Consider the following 17,638-nt stretch of genomic DNA (forward strand, 5'->3'; position numbering starts at 1 on the left):
AGCTTCACCAATCTGCTTGGCTGTGAAAGTAAAATGGAAAGATAGAATAAAAAAGAGCAGGTTCAGGACATTGCTAAAAACTAGTTCTGCTGCAATGAGAAATTGATGAGAGGGTGGCGTCATTGGAGTATGCTTATATATTATTAATTTCCTGAGTAAGCTATATTAGATTACTGGAATTTGAGAGAAAGCTAGTTTCTCATAAATCCATACATATTAAAGTAGCAAATGTGATGATTCGATTCATGAAAACGAGATAAATAATAATTTCTCAATTTTGAGTTGCGCACTACTGTGATATAAATTCTTTTGTCTTAGCATGATCATTCCCTTGTTAATTTCATCAGACACATATATACACCATTGCTGGGCTCCGCAAACCTAAAACATGTTTTGTATATAGTATAGCCAGCTTCACACAGACATCTGTGTAAAGGGTTTTGAGATGTCTTCCTCATTTGAAAGGCCTTTTATAAATATAAATAGTTTTGTATAGAATACACGTATTTCAGAATATAGTATATTGTGTTTGTCTATGGAAAATGCTAATAACATTTAAACCATGTAATAAAATAAGACACAATTATTATAAAATGAGATGCAACAATTATGGGTTAAAGTTTCCTGAATTTATTAGATTCTTGGTTTGCAACATAGATCCAATAGGATTTACAATAGATTTGCAACCTGAATTCAGAATAGTGGCCTTAGCAGCTTTCAGAATAATGCTGTGGCCAAACTGTGAAAGAGATGGTTACCTTTGGGACAGGCAGGGAAGATTGCTTTATAATCAAGTGCATGTATATGTCTTCCTCTCTAACAAGCCACCAATTATCTGGATTATCTGACAGTGTGCACTATTCACCAGACTGCTTCTTGCAAAGAGAGGGTTGGAGGAGAGATAAAATGCAAAAGGGAGTTGTAATGAGGAGCTCTGAAGCAAATTCAAGCTATGGGTTCTTATTCTGATTATGATACTGTTGTGAGAATGCTGATAATATAGATCCTCAAGATATGAATATACATACACACAGGGGAATGGATTTGCAGAAAGAATGGTGCAGGTGGCTAGGAAAGTGTTGAAAAAATCTAAAGAAGATGGAGAGGATCCCCAAATAGCCCTGCTAGAAATTATAAATACCCCGATAAGGGAAGAAATGGGTTCTCTGGTGCAGATTCTCAAGGAGACTAGTGACGCTGTACAGCTGGTTGAAGCCAAAAATATTGAAGTAGGCAACATCTCAACGGAAAGAAAATCAAGAGAAATGGTATGACAAGTATGAAAGGATCAAGTGAGCAGATGAGAGTGGGAGACAGAATACAAAATATTGACAAGCAACCATGGAAAAAGGAGCCATAAACAGAGAAGGAAACACACCCAGTTCATACATATTAAAAGGAGAGATTTACAGAAGGAACACAAGGTGTATAAGAAACCCATGAAGTAAAAGGATTGAAAAGGAAATCCAGAATAATGCAGTAAGAAGGACACAAACAGAAGTGATCAAAGAAAGAAGGAGCAGGGGTGGAAGAATTATAACCCCCACGCCACCGCTGCAACATACAAGGACTAAAAGAGAAAGGGGAAATAAAAAAGAGGGAGTAAGGAGTACAAATACAATACAGGAAGACGCTGTATAAGTCCAGATGTAAAATGGGTAATGGTTGTTAGAGGTAAATTGTGTGATCAACTTCTCTTATTGGGTATACCACAGTTTTTAAATTGGCCAAAAGTTGATTAATAAGTCCTAACAAGTTAACTTAGTATATGGATATTAATGTTCAAAATATCCAACATTACTGATTTGAGCAAGAAATATGAAGTAAGACTATAGTTTCAAAATAATAACTTTCAATAACTTGAAACTTATATAACACCTTTCCTGTAGAATGAACGTCTCAAAGCACTGCTCAAAGAGCAACCAAGATCACTGAGCAGTTAAAAAAGGAGGGGCATTTTTGGGACAATTCTAAAAGTGGGAACATATTGACTGAAGGCTTAGCCATCGATGATGAGATGGAGGGAGCAAGAAACAAGCATCAGAATTGGAAGAGCATAGGATACGGATAGAATTGAGTTGGAGAAGATTGGAACTGTAGGAAAGAAAGGAAAAAGAATGTAATTTAACAAGTCAGTTGAAGTTTGTAGGTATAACTGGTTAAATCTAGGTAAGATCCTTCAATAACATTTAAGGTCCAAGTAACAAGTTGTCAGTGTAAACCTTAGGGAATTTTCTACACAAGTCTGACAAGCTCTGACTAATGCATATTCTCTGAGAAGAATAACACAAACATCTTCCTCTAAGACCAGATCCCAAATCAATTCCTGTCTCCATAGTAAAACCCTGCTTAATCCTTAGACAGCTAGAGATTCCTGTTGCTGTGGGATCACCAGCTCTGTACAATATTAGCTCCCATACCAAAGTCAAAAATATACTAATATAACAGTATTAAAGGTAATAATAATAATAATAATCCTTGCATTTGATATAGTGCTTTTCACGTCAGGAGGACGTCCCAAAGCGCTTCACAGAACACACTGTAAAGTGAATTGACTGTATATTTGTGGGCGAACGCGGCGGCCAATTGCACACAGCAATGTCCCACAAACAGTCGTAGATTGAAAATGACCAATTTAATTATTGTTTTTGGTTTTGGAGGGATTATTATTAGGTGTGTGGAGTAAGGAAACTTGCCCAAGGTTTCGCCCTGCCTGGAATTGAACTCAGGTCTCTCACTTGCAAAGCGAGTGCTCTAACCACTGAGCTACAGGACTCCACAAACTCCACAAAAGGTACTCAAACATAAGGATCCAATACAATAAAAAATGACATTCGTAAAGCACCTTTTATGTCAGGAGGATGTCCCAAGGCACTAAACAATCAGGGATTAGGACCCGAGCTGTGGGGTGGGGAGGTTGGGATCAGGGACGGTGGAGGGCAGAGTGGGTAGGAGGGTGGCCGAATGCACAGTCGACGAGGAGAGTCTTGAGGCATCCCTTGAAGGAGGCAAGGCAGGGAGTGAGGCTAAGGGAATGTGGGATGGAGTTTCAGAGGGTGGGGGCAGAGAGGCTGAAGGCCCAATGGGACATGGAGCAGGCCAGATCCTGCTGAGTGGAGGGAGCGGATAGGTTGATAAGGGGTTAGCAGGTCAGAGAAATAGAAGGGGCAAGGCCATGGAGGGCTTGAAGGTGAGGACGAGAATTTTGAGCTCGATCCTCTGAGGGATGGGGAGCCAGTGGAGCTGGGTGAGGGTGGGTGTGATGAGGTCACGGAACCTAGTGCGGGAGAGGACACAAACTGCAGAGTTCTGAAGGTTCTGCAGCTTGCGGAGGGAAAGATTGGGAAGGCCGACAAGCAGGACTTTGGCATAGTCGAGCCTGGATGTAATGAAGGCATGTATGAGAGTTTTGGCAGCCTGCGGGGTGAGGCAGTGGCAGAATTGGGCAATCGGGCAATCAAGGTTTTTTACTGGTTGGCTCGCGCCAGCACCTCCACACCTCAGGCACTGGCAGCATCAGCATCCACGGATGCACACTCCACCTCACCAAGCCAGTAAGGAATCTAGGCATCTTGTTTGACCTTCAACTGTCCTTTCTCCCCCACATTCATGCCACGGTCATGCTGACGTTCAACTGTAGAAAGTTGGCTCTCATCCAGGACTTAATCTCCAACAGGCAATCTGTCAGGACATCAGTGGTCCTGGAGTTGAGGGTGGAGGCAGAGAGATAGGATACCATTTTAATACATTCCTCCAGAAAAATGGTGGTCATTCACTTAATGGCTGTTTGTGGGACATCGTTGTGCCCAATCTGCTGTCCGTTAGCTTACAAATACACAGTCAGTACATCCAGGGAAGCAATTTGAGATGTTTCAATCATGTGATCAAGCACTAAATCAAATGCAAGAATTATTATTAGTAAAAGTCATCCACTACAATAAATACAAAAAACACAATTTTGCATAATACACACTCAAGACACACAGGAACACTGTGGAGAGTTAGAGTTACAATCTGTAAAAGTGCCTCAGGGTGATTCTATTTCAGCTTGGTTACAAAGAAAACAAGTTGAAAGATATACATAATATGTAGCTTGGTAAAAGATAGCTAACGAAAAGCCAAAAGGTACAATTTTTTTGCTACAGAAGAATGGATCAATAAACACTGTATATTTTGTATTTCTGGTGTTGTGAGAATATGCTTCATTACATGGAACTCAATTGTCCTGTTAACTATGAAGGTAATGTTGCCCAGTGGTTTTAGCAGGGGATATGAAGATGAATAGATTTTCATTGTGCAGAAGTGGCTGATACAGATGTTTCTTCATAGCTGTGCATCTGGTAACAACTGTGTTACCTAGCAACAGTGTTTATAGCAAAATACCAGTCATAGAACACTGCAGTATGCCATATTTTTCATTTCATTTCATTTCAACTTCAACCCACCATTGCACAACTGTGGAAAATATATATGTTCCCATATGACAGGTACTGATTTAATTCACTGACCTATCAAACAGGTTAGTCTGTCACATAAATCTGTTCTATAAAATATAGGCTATCTGTCATGAGTATAATCAATGGCACATTGGAGACAGATGGTCCCATTGGCCCAGTCAGGTGGACATTAAAGGTCCCATGGCATTGTTTGAAAAGAGTATCCTGGCCAACAATCCCCAAATATAACTAGTCATTCACTCCATCCATGGTCATTTGTACACAAATTGCTTGCTTTGTTTACCTACAGATGCACACTTTACAGTAAAAAATCAAAACAAGTGATTTTGTTGCAAAAATAAAAAGCCCGTAAGGCAATTTTGCTTAAAATATAGATCGGCTATTGAATTCACTATCCAAAAGTGATACCATGTATTTGGGATTTCTCAGGCACTCTGTGAAACTAGGAAGCTTTACTTCATTTCTCAAATTATGAACTTGTGGGTAATTTATTTCAATGTACTTGTAAATTTCATTTGCTAATAATTTCTTCTTGTCAACAGTTTCCCTACTTATGGTGATAAAGATTTATTTTTTTTTGTGCCACAGACTCCATAGGTTCCATGAAAACTAGTTACACATGTGGCCTGATCTACAAAGATTGAGCAAGAGGTACAGCAGCACAATTGTACAGAGGAAGGTACAGTTATAAACTGGGCTAATAGAAAGGTGCGGCTGCACTCTTTCTACGGAATCCGCTACAAACCTGCTATAAATGTAGTTTCTGGCCCACGGGCGTCCGGGCTGTTTACCTGATGTAGGCGGGACTGCTCCAGACTCGTAAGTGCAGTGTGGTGCTGTATGTGTGTGTGTTTGAGTGAGTGTGTATTCCTCCCCCATGCTCGAGCCCCGACACCTGACTGTTCAGCGCTTTGGGACATCCTCCCGTTGTGAAGGGCGCTCTATAAATGTAATTTTGTTGTTGTTGTGTATGATTGTCTGTATGTATGTCTCTCTATTTGTGTTTGTGAGTGTCTGTGAATATGTCTGTGTCTCACTCTCCTCTGTGTTTGTGGATGTGCCTATGTGTGTCTCTCTATATGTTTGTGAGTGTCACACAGAGTTACTCATATCCTCTCTCTTAGAAGGTGTGTCTCTCTGTGTCTCAGAGTGTGTGTCTCTCATTGTTTCTGTGCATGTGTGTCTTTCTCTATGTGTCTGAGTGTGTGTATCTTGCTGTGTCTCTGTGTCTCTCTGGTGTCTGTGTATGTGTGTCTCTCTCTGTGTCTCTAAGTGCGTGTGTCTCTAATGTCTGTGAGTGTGTATATCTCCCTGTGTCTCTGAATGTGTGTGTGTCTCTGTTTTTGTGTCTTTCTCTGTGTCTCTCTCTCTGTGCTTCTGAGTGTGTGTGTCTCTCTGTATCTCTGAATGTGTGTGTGGGTGTCTCTCTCTCTGGGTCTGTGTGGGATGCTGGGCCCTGAAGAGCTCCTGTATCTTCACTGGTATCCCCCCTCCCCTCCCTCAAAGAAAGGCCACCCTGTTTTGTTAAAGAAGCAGTTAATTTTTTTTTGAAACAATCTGATATGTGGTATTTCTTCATGTTTAGTTCTTATCAATAAAGTGAAAAAATGTAGGTTTCAGTAAAATGTACCTCAATGGCACCAATCAACTCCCTGCCATATTCTGTAAAATCTGTCAAATTTGACCAAGAATTTTCCACAAAGTTCCAAATCTCCCCTCAGTTTTTGGCAAATATTTCCGCACTTTTCTATTGGCTCAGGTTATAACATAGATTGATACAGCACAGAAACAGCCTGTTCAGCCCAACTAGTCCATGGCTTTTTTTAATTCAAAATGTATGTATTTATTTGTTGATATATATTCACGCTTGTCTCAGACGGTATCAAACTCATTACAGAAACGATGATGCAACATGCTATTATCCCATTACAGAATGCAACAAATTCTGGATGCTCTAAAATGCTACATACATAGAGGAAATTTAGACCAACTTACAACAACAACAACAACAAGATTCCATTTATAGAGCGCCTTTCACGTCAGGAGGACGTCCCAAGGCGCTGCACAGTTGGGTCATGACCCGAGCAGGGGGGAAATGGTCAGGGTGAGGGGAGGGAAGGGAGGGAGAGAGGAGGGGGGAAATGGTCAGGGTGAGGGGAGGGAAGGGAGGGAGCGAGGAGGAGGAAGAGAGTCGAGAGGGGAGCTGAAGGCACGGTCAAAGAGAAAGGTTTTGAGACCGGCCTTGAAGGAGGAAAGGGAGGAAGCAAGGCGAAGGCACTGGGGGATGGAGTTCCAGAGCCTCGGGGCTGAGAGGCTGAAGGCCCGACCACCGATAGTAGGGCGGTTGGGGCGGGGGACGTGGAGCAGACCGGAGCCAGAGGAACGGAGGGTACGGGCAGGTAGGTAGGGGGATAGTAGGTTGGAGAGGTAGGAGGGAGCGAGGCCGTGAATGGCCGTGAATGGCCGTGAACTTAGAATGTCTCCCTTCACATGTATCCTAGACTGATAAACAATAAGACAACTATGTTATAAAATCCTTGCATCACAAAGGGCTACTTTCAGATGTGCCAAGGCAATAACAAAAGAGGACATAGGTTTAGAGTTGCAAAAGACAAATCATGGAGTCCTGTAGCATAGTGGTTAGGGCGCTCACCTCGCAAGGTGAGAGAACCCTTGTTTGATTCCCAGACGGAGCGAAACCTTAAGCAAGTCTCCTAACTCCACACACCTCTGTTTACCTAGTAATAAGTAGGAACTTGGCTGTTAGTCGATTGGCGGATCAATTTCCAGGGGGACTAATCCCTTCAAAACACAATTGCTCCCCCAATCTGATGTTTCACTGGCAAGCAGCTAACTGGCTGGGAGAAACTGGTTGCAGGGAGCACTCCCATCTCAATGTCAATAGATTTTCTTTCCTAAGACCCATCCATCGAATATTGTAACGAGGAGAGGGCATCCCCTGCAAGTAATGTTTTTTTTTAACATTTATTTAAGAGTTACCTCAGGATTTGCTTAGTGCAAATGCACGGCTGTGTACAACAACAACGACTTGCATTTACATAGCACCCCTCACCCAGGGTAGCGTCCCAGAGTGCTTGACAGTGGCAGAGCATGACGCGGAGCACGACGCATGACGTGTATACAAGAAATATACCTAAAAATATAAGAAAATTTAGGAAAAGGTGTGATTTACAAGAATCAGAATGTGTGAACGCTACTTCCTTGTTATTCTGTAATCTAATGCAGACACCCCCTCTCCACCCTCTTCCCCACCTCCAGGCAATATTGATACAGTATTATACAAATTGATAACTAAAGTGATAAACCATCCCATAAATGATGTGCCAGCAATAAACCCAAACTAAAGTCAATATTTGTTTTATTATTTAGTGCTTTGGAATATTTAGGCAAGATATGATCCATTATTCCCATACATTATACATAGGTATTGCACCAATGGAATAGAACCATGGATTTGACAGCAATGATTCATTCAAAGCATGCCTGTTTGTGAGTTAAAGTAAAACATATATAAAAGGATAGTGTAACCATTTGTTTTAAAATCATATACATTTTCAAGAGCAATATAGATTCTGAACAATTATATAAATTTGTGATTAATTTTAATTAGTAAGATTTAAAAAACATTGGCTTCAATAAATAAGCAGGAAGCATTTTATTCCAAATAATAATAGTCTTTACATTTGATACAGCACCTTTCACATCAGGAGGATGTCTAAAAGTATTTCACAGGATACTTGTGAAGTGTAATGATTGCATATTTTATAGGTGAACGCAGAAGCCAATTTGGACACTCAATGGCCCAAAAACAGTTATAAAGCAAATGACCAATTTTCTTATGGGATTGTTGGCTAAGATACTGGGAGAAACTCTCTTCCCTTTTTAAATCTTTAGTATCTTCCTGAACAGGTTGATGGGATCTTGGTTTTAACATCTCATCTGAAAGACAAAACATCTAGCAATGCAGCGCTCCCCAAACACTGCACTGAACTGTCAGGCTCGACCTTTTGAGTTTGAAGTCCCATCATGGGGCTTGAACCCACTAGCTTCTGGCTCTGAGCCGAGGCAACTTCTAACTGAGCCAGGCTGACAAACAATTTAATCCTATCAATCATTTTAGAAAAGACAAGAATGCTAATTTTTTACACAAGCTGTTCAGAGTAGCTAATTAATTTAACTCAATTATAGAGTATTGATAAAACAAAGCTTGTGTTATATGAAAGTCTAGAATAAGATGAAATGGTGGATGTTAACTATATGAAGCAAACCATCATTTCAAGGATAGTATTTTATACCCAACCAAAATTAATGCTATAATTCATAACTGAAGTTACCCAATACATTCCAATACTCATAATAGATTTTCTGTGGTTGAAATGGGCTTGACTAGTGTGTGGTTTGTGTGTGCTATGGAATGTATGCTGCTATCAGAGTTGTGAAGTTCAAAGACTTTTGTTTTGCACAATGTTTGCAATGTAAGGCAGTAAAGGGGCAGACAAAACTGGAGAGATTAGTTGATGCACACAGGAAGGCCACTGAATGTGAGTGGCTGGTTGTTGGTGTCCAGCAAGAAGGAGACATGTTGGGGGAGGACTATTTACAAAAGCTATATGATAAAGAAAAGTTGGGTTGAGGTTGAGGAAAAGAGGCTATTATTTGAGTAGTGATAAGACAAGTTATTTAGTAATTCCTTGATATCCATATCCTTTATTCTGGCAGAAAAATGGATATCAATGGTATGCTAAATAATTGGGATCAGTGGTAGGAAATGACCTGATATTGGTGGTGATGTTGGAATAAATAATATAAAAAACCCAAAGTTTAAGATATGTAAAAGGGGTTTACATATGTAAGAGAAATTTCAGACATCATTCATTGGAAATAAGGGCAAAAAATAAATCACAAAATTTGAGGTATTGGCATAAGGCAAGTAAACTTGTGATTGGCAGGAATTCCCCATTTTCCACTAATTGGTAAATTTGAGGATCTTGATAGTATGATCTTAAAATGGGATTTTCTCCATAATAAATTCACATCTCCTAAGCCTGTAAATCTATAGACCAGCAGAGAATAAAAAGCTGTGGCCAAATTAGATCTATAAATTTAGTGAATTTTGGATAATAATCTTACCAAGAACATAATAAGTTATTAAATGGGGCTATTTGGGGGGAAAAGGAGAAATGGTGCAGAATAAATGGGCTGCATCTCAAACGGGAATCTGCTTGTTAAAACAGAGAATTATCCAGTCAGACTCTTAGGTCACTGAAGCTGAAGGCAGCATAGAAGGTGAGAGGAGCCACTACCTTAATTGTGGGGTAACATGTAAATATACTGTGGGAGGAGAGGAAGAAAGACAAAAAAAGAAAATGAAAATTATAAAATGGAGCATACAGAGTTAATGGTTATTTTGTCTACAAAACACACAGTCACTACACTTTACAGTATATCCTTACAGAAGTCGCTCAAGACAGTCTGTCACCCTAGACAAAAAAAAGTTTGATAGTTTTAGTTTTAACTTAAGAGAGATGAATGCCTACAAGCCACTGCTAACATGTGGCACTCTCTGCAGCCCCATTGCCCGTGTCAATTTCGTTGTTTGAACACTCAAAAAAAATTGCTCACCCAGAAATGTCGCCCTAGGCAGTCTGATGCCCGAGGCTCTTGAAGGAAAGCGGAAGAGTTAATGGAGCCGTCAGCAGGAAATGCACCTTGCCTCATAGATTGAGTATTGTATGTGGAGACTCCTATATGTCTTTTATTTATCAGTCTTCCACTCCATATCCTTTATGGATTTATGGATTGGAGCCGAGGTCTCATAAGTTGCTGAGAAATGCAAAGGTTTCCTACTGGAGAAATATTTTACAATGCAAGAGTCTTTTTCCAGCCGTGAAGCCCCAGTGACACTTATAACAACTTGCATTTATACCGAGTCCTTCACGCCCGACAGCAGCTTGGAGCGCTTAATTGTTTTCCTGAAGAACATTTTTCACCCTCCACCTCCTACCAACATGTTTAATACAAGTTAATTCTTATAAGGAGAGAAAGGAGCAAAAATTCCAAATTGTCTTTTGGTCCAAACCTCCTGTGTTCTTGGGATTTAGCACTTTTCTTTTGTTATCGCATAAAACAAGAAAAGAAGGAAAGTTTAGTACAATGATCTCACATAGATTTGGGAAATAGGAGCTGGAGTTACAGTAATGTTTGATCCCAGTGCAGGAAGCACATTGACCAGAATTGGGTCATCAGGCTGATTCATCCTTTTGCTGCAGAGTGAAATGCCTGACACTCTGCAAGGATGGACTTATTTTCAGCCATTCTTACGTGAGTACATCAATTCTGAATCATTAATTTTTAAATCTGTTCCTGTTTTTTTAAGAAAAAAAAAGGCTTGCAAGACGTCAGATGAAATGAAACAGGAGTCAGAAATATTGTGAAAACCAGCAGACAAAACTGGCCACTTAACTTCCGGCTTTGTTGCTGCCAGATAACTGGCACATTAGTGCCAAAGTACCATGTACTTATCAGAGATTTCAATATATAGGAAAACACCACCAAAAAAATGCCTTCACAAAGGGCATTTTGCATCAAGAGGCAGTCCCAAGTTGCTGGAAACATCTCAAAGTGCTTCACAGAGATACACTGGGAGCTCAATCAGGGAAGAATAGGTGGGGCGATAAGAGAGATGTGGCTTAACAAACAGATAAAATTATAAGTTTTTTAGATGGCTTTAAAAAGCAGCAAGTGAGGTGCGATGTACAGAGAGTTAGGGAGAGAGTTCCAGGTGTTTGTAGCAAAGTTGCTGAAAGCTCCCCCAGTGATGGTAGGGTGGAGAATGTGCAACACGCCTGAGTTAGCGGAGGGGAGGGAGTGAATGGGGAAGTGGAACCTCAGAACATCAGAGATTGGGCAGGATTGTGCACTACCTCCTCGGATTTCACTGCCCTTCTCTCCTCCCTGAACCTCACCCTTCACTTTAACTCGCTGACCCACAACCGTGGCCACCCCCTCGACCTTATCATCACACATGGCCTTGACATTTCCGACCTGTCCGTCACGGACAAACCCATCTTGGACCACTTCCTCATCTCCCTCTCCTCCCGCACCCCACTCCTCTCTACCAAGTCCTCCACCATTTTTTTCCGCCCCTGGAAAAGGCTTTCCCTTTGGCCCTCCACCCACAGCAATCCTGATGCAGCCATCAAGCTGCTGAATGACCGTCTCTCCACAACCTTCAATTCCCGGCTCCCTTGAAATCCAGGGTTGTTTCCAAACCCACCCATTCCCCCTGGGACAACAATCTTCTCCACTCACTAAAACCCCAAACCGGACTCTCGAGTGCAGATGGCAGAAATCTAGCCTCACAATTCACTGCCAGCTGTGGCTCGAGCACCTCCACACCTACCGCCTCTCCCTTTCACAGGTCAAAACTGCCTTTTAATCCAAAGCTATCCTGGAGGCAAACAACAATCCAAACACACTGTTTTCCACCGTCCATTACCTCCTCCTTGCATCCCCTCAAGCCCCCTCTATCCTCACATCAAACAACAAGTGCAAAGGGATCCTAGATTTCTTGGCCTCAAAGATTGAAAATATCTACTTGGCTGCATCATCCTTCCCACCCCATGTTTGCTTCCACGCCAACCAGACCATCCACACTGCCTTCTCCCTCCGCCACAGCTCCTGCCACTTCTGCCTTCTTACACTCTTTACCCCATTTCTCCCTCCTCCCTCTCGACCAGAATCACCCGCATGTAGTTCACCACCTACTGCCTCAACCCTCTCCCCACCCAGCTGCTGGTCACTCTACTTCCCTTCCCCCACTGCTGACCATCACAGTCAACCAGTCTCTTTCCTCAGGCTCTGTTCCATTCCCCCTGAAAACTGTTGTTATCACACTCCTCCTCACAAAACCCACCTCGATCCCTCTAATCTTTCATACCAACATCCCATTTCCAACCTACCCTTCCTTGTTAAAGTCCTGGAACGCATTGTTGCAGGTCAACTTTGGTCACACCTCTCCCTCCACTCCTTCCTTCCACCTGCAGTCTGGTATTCACACTGCCCACAGCACAGAGACAGCCTTTGTCAAAGTCACAAATGACGTCCTCATCCTCCTGGATCTCTGCCGCGTTTGACATAGTCAACCACTCTATCCTCCTCTACCGCCCTCTCCTCCCTCATCCACCTTAGTGGGACCGCACTCATATGGTTCGAATTCTATTTAATCAACTGCCTCCACTTCATCTCGACAAATAGTTTCTCCTCGCAAACCCCACACTGGGCTCTCCCTCAGACTCACTGAACCAGTGTCCAATCTAGGCATCTGGTTCGACACCCAGCTGTCCTTCCTCCCCCACATCAGGACCCTGACCAGGACCGCCTTCTTACACCTCCACCGCATTGCCTATCTCTGACCGTACCTTACCCCAAAAGCAGCCGAAACCCTCGTGCGTGTGCTTGTCATCTCCTGCCTGGATTCCTCGCCAGTCTCATCAACTCCACTACAAAAAATCCATCTCATTCAAAACTCTGCTGCACGCATACTTACCCAGACCAAATGCCGTACTCCCTCACATTCGTGTTCAAATTGTTTCACTCTCTGACACCTCTCTACCTCTCCGACCTCCTCAATCCCCATCCATCACCCGGCACCTCCGCTCAACTGGCACCGGCCTCCTGCTTGTCCCACGCACCCTCTGCCCCAACACTCTCCCTCAATCCCTCTGCTTTGCCCCCTCTCTCCCCTTGTACATCAACAAGACCGAGGCTCTCCTGATTGGCTCCCATCAGTGCCTCCTCACCTAATGCGCTGACAGCAATCACCATCCATGGTTGCACACTCCACCTTGCTAAGCCAGTCTGGAATCTTGGGGTCTTGTTCGACCCTCAACTATCCTTTTTACCCCACATTTGCCATGACCCGCTCTGCCTTCCCCCACCTCCGCAACATCGCCCGGTTCCGACACTGTCTCACACCGCAGGCTGCCGAAACCCTCATACACGCCTTCATTACATCAATGTTCGACTATGCAAACTTACTGCTTGTCGACCTCCCCAACTCCTCCCTCCACAGGCTGCAGATCATCATTGTGGAGTCCTGTAGCTCAGTGGTTAGAGCACTCACTTTGCAAGCGAGAGACCTGAGTTCAATTCCAGACAGGGCGAAACCTTGGGCAAGTTTCCTTACTCCACACGCCTAATAATAATCCCTCCAAAACCAAAAACAATAATAAATTGGACATTTTCAATCCATGACTGTTTGTGGGACACTGCTGTGTGCAATTGGTTGCCGCGTTCGCCCACAAATATACAGTCAATTCACTTTACAGTGTGTTCTGTGAAGCGCTTTGGGACGTCCTCCCGACGTGAAAAGCGCTATATCAAATACAAGGATTATTATTATTATTATTCAGAACTCTGCAGTCAGTGTCCTCTCCCGCACTAGGATCTGTGACCCTATCACCTCCATCCATGCCCAACTCCACTGGCTTCCCATCACACAGAGGATACAGTTCAAGATCCTGGTCCTCACCTTCAAAGCCCTCCATGGTCTTGCTTCCCCCTACATCTACAACCTCTTAACCCCCTAGCATCCTGTTCACTTCCACTGCTCAGTGGGCTCTGGCCTGCTGCATGTCCCCCGCCTCACTCGCCCCACTATTGGCGGGCGGGCCTTCTGCCACTCTGCACCACCCTCTGTAACTCCATCCCGCAGTCCCTCTGTCTCGCCCCCTCCCTCGCCACCTTCAAGATCCACCTCAAGACCCTCCTCTTCGACCGTGCCTTCGATCTCCCTGCTTCCCCCCCTGCCCCCCCCTCACCCACCCCGACCCTCAGCTCGGGTCCTAAACTCTGTCTGTCCAGCGTCTTGGGACACCCTCCCGATGCGAAAGGGGCTATATAAATGTCATTTTGTGGTACAAAGCACAAAATACTGCCGATGCTGGAATCTGAAACAAAAACAGAGAGAGCTGGGAAAACTCAGCAGGCAGGCAGCATCTATGGAGAAAGGAAAGTGAGTAAATGTTTCAGGTCCACGACCCTTCATCAGAACTGGGGCATGTTGGGAGGGAGAGGTTTTTAAAGACAAGTTGAGAGGGGGAGGCAGGACAAGGAAGACAAAGAAGACAAAAAAGAAGACAAAGGAGAGAATGTGTTAGTTGATGAGTCAAAGAGGTGATAATGGCGTACAACAAAAGGGGGGTTGTACAACAAAAAAGGGGGTTGAGTTGAAATTTGTTTTTGTTGTTGTTCAAGTCCCGCCTGAAAACCCTCCTTTTCAGCCGTACTTACGGTCACCTACCCCGCCCCCGTCACCCCAGTTCAGAGTCAGGCTCCACCACTGTTAAGCGCTCTGAGATGCTACATGGAGGGCATTATATAAATGCAAGTTGTTGTTTTTGAAGATTAGTGTGAGGATGTTAGAGTCAATCTGCTGAGGAATTGATGCTAAAATTATTGTATAACTCCAGATTTAGAATTATCAATTCCATTTTGACCCTTTTTCCTGAAGCCAGTTCCAATAGGTGGTTTAGGAACCAAACCAGTCGGTCAAGTCCACGTGGATCCACGGCTGAATGACTCACCAGCACTTATCAGCGTAAAGTTTGTGGTGTTTCCAATGCATCATTGGCAACATTATCAATCCACTAGGTGGCAGCATCTGACACTCTGACTTATTTGATAATTAACATTTTAGCTGGGGAGAGGACGGGTTTTACTTTCCTTGAGGGAAACTCTAGACAACAAATATTGAACAGAAACAAATTATTTAGAAGTGACATTAGAACCTACAAGGTTAAAATATAAAAAGTGTTAGCTTCCAAATTAAAAAAAGGTCATATGACTGGATCTGCAAAAGGACAGCATTTACCAGGAGAGTTACAATATTAAATCCATCAATAGTTTTGAAATGCTGCAAACTATAGCCCTGAGTAAAGGTTCACATATGAATAATAGTCACAAGGACAAAATGTTAAAGGTCATCCAAGGCCCATAGATTTTCACCTCAGTATAAATGGAAAAGGACTCAAATTCCATCATGGGGTGGAGTAATGTTGGTTTATCAGACAGGTCAGTGCATTAGTGGTCCTGGAATCAATGAAGAGGCAGAGAGATAAAGTTGGTTGTCATCTACGTACCTGTGGAAGTTATCCCCATGCCTGGAGATGACATTGCTACCAGGTGCATGTAGATATTAAAAACGATAGGACAGAGGATAGAGACCCAATGAGTGCCCCAGAGAATCATGTTCAAGATCCTTGTCCTCACTTTTAAATCTCTCCACAGTCTTGCCCCCCTTATCTCTGTGATCTTCTAATACCTACCAACCCTGCCTACTTCCTCTGCTCACAGGCACTAGCCTAATTCACATTCCCCACCCCACCTGTCCCACCATCGGCAGTCAGGCCTTCAGCCTTCCTGCCCCACTCGATCCTAGGCTGCCACTTTGCTCACCTGTCTGAAGACCCTCTTCTTTGACCAAGCCTTCAGTCATCTTCCCGCTCCCACTTCCCTTGGCCCCCACCCCTCTCAATTCCAACCCCAGCTCGGGTGGAAATCCTCGACTGTACAGTGCTTTGGGACATCTTCCTGACATGAAAGGCACTATATAAATGCAATTTGTTGTTGTTGTTGCTTGTGGTTGCTGCACGTAACAGTGCTAGGGCAGAAGGAGAAGCCATTGGAATAATGTAATCTCAATAAATGTATCCAACTAAAGTAGATACAATCTCGAGTCACTTTTCTGATTTAAGCTTCAATGTATTAAGAATGAAAAAAGCGAGTGAGTTGGTAGTGTAGAAATTGTAGATTGATTGATATCAATTTGGAATAAAGTCATTGCAAGCTATTGTAAAAGCATCGCTGGCCAAGGTCCAACAGCCTTGAGATTACTGATGCCTTATTTTTGTGGCAATTTGAAGGACTTTGGTGTTGTCTTTATACATAGGTCTCATGGTGATTCTCAAACTGTGACCAAATTGTTATTAATGGCCCCTGTCTGTTATATATGTGTGGAGGCTGAGTCACACTGTTCGTGCAAAGCTTCCTTTTGTCCAATTTTTCAGTTGTCTGTGATTAACAACGCCATGTGAATATGTAGTGTCTGAACCTTGTCACAGATCCTGGGCATAGTTTCCCATGTTTTACTGCAACAAGTATTTAGGTAAACTAACAAAACAGTCAAACTGATCGGGAAGCTGCCATCGTGTGATTTGTTCAGTGATCCCACAGCTATTAAGGGGATTTAAATATTCTGTGAGAAGATCTGAACTTTGTCAGACACTGATTGAACATTGGATGTGCTGACTTTACATTTACACACCGAGAAATGCCATAACAGTAACTAAGCCAGGAACCAACAGCCTGATTTAAAATGACAATACTCCAGTGAATTTGAAACATATACTGTAAAATACATTATAGATATCGTGTGAGTGCCTAAGCTACATCCTCTATGATTTATCTATGTATAATTGACTTGAATCTATGCCCCAACTTGATATCAAGCTACTGTTAAGCTCTCCGAAATACTGCCCTGAGTGAAGGGTGCAACATAAATGCAACGTGTTGTTTGTTGACTTACTGACAAGTAGAAATAATTTCTCCAAGTTTATGCTGTCTAAACCCATCATCATTTTAAAGACCTCTACCGGGTCTCCTCTCAAACTCCTCTTTTCTAGAGGACACATTCCAGTTTCTCTACTTTATCTTCATAAGTGAAACTTTTCATCCCTGGTACCACCTCAAGTGAATCTCCTGTATCAATCTTCTCTGTATCTCCTTGTCTAAGGGCTTGACATGCCCAAAGCTAAACACAATACCAACTGCAATCTAAATTCAAATGAGACATTAAACTGAGGTTGCATCCATCTTGCCCCTTCCTTATTCTCTTTTAGATCACGACTAAAGACGTTCCTCTTTGACCATGCTTATGGTCACCTCCTCCCTCACCCCGGCTCAATGTCAGGCCCTGCCACTGTTTAGCATTCTGAGATGTTGCCTTGAATGAAGGGCACTATATAAATGCAAGTTGTTGTTGTTGTTGCTCTTCAGAGGACTGATATACTTAAATCATAAATCATTTTGATCACTTATTTGATGAGGAATGTTCAGAAGGATGGTAGAAATTCCATCTGGTTCTTGATTTGCTCTATTTA

General features: G+C 42.8%; 1 protein-coding gene across 1 annotated transcript in view; it reads left to right on the forward strand.

Annotated features, from left to right (window-relative positions):
• The first annotated feature begins 1,055 nt into the window (after positions 1–1,055).
• Positions 1,056–17,638, forward strand: part of LOC103183472 (TAF5-like RNA polymerase II p300/CBP-associated factor-associated factor 65 kDa subunit 5L) — an 81,241-nt gene continuing 64,658 nt past the window's right edge. The window contains exon 1 of the mRNA XM_042331672.1: positions 1,056–1,268. Coding sequence (XP_042187606.1) covers positions 1,056–1,268 — 213 coding nt within the window. The remainder of the gene's footprint in view (positions 1,269–17,638) is intronic.

Source organism: Callorhinchus milii, unplaced genomic scaffold (assembly GCF_018977255.1).
Source record: "Callorhinchus milii isolate IMCB2004 unplaced genomic scaffold, IMCB_Cmil_1.0 Scaffold2, whole genome shotgun sequence".
NCBI classification, from domain to species: domain Eukaryota; kingdom Metazoa; phylum Chordata; class Chondrichthyes; order Chimaeriformes; family Callorhinchidae; genus Callorhinchus; species Callorhinchus milii.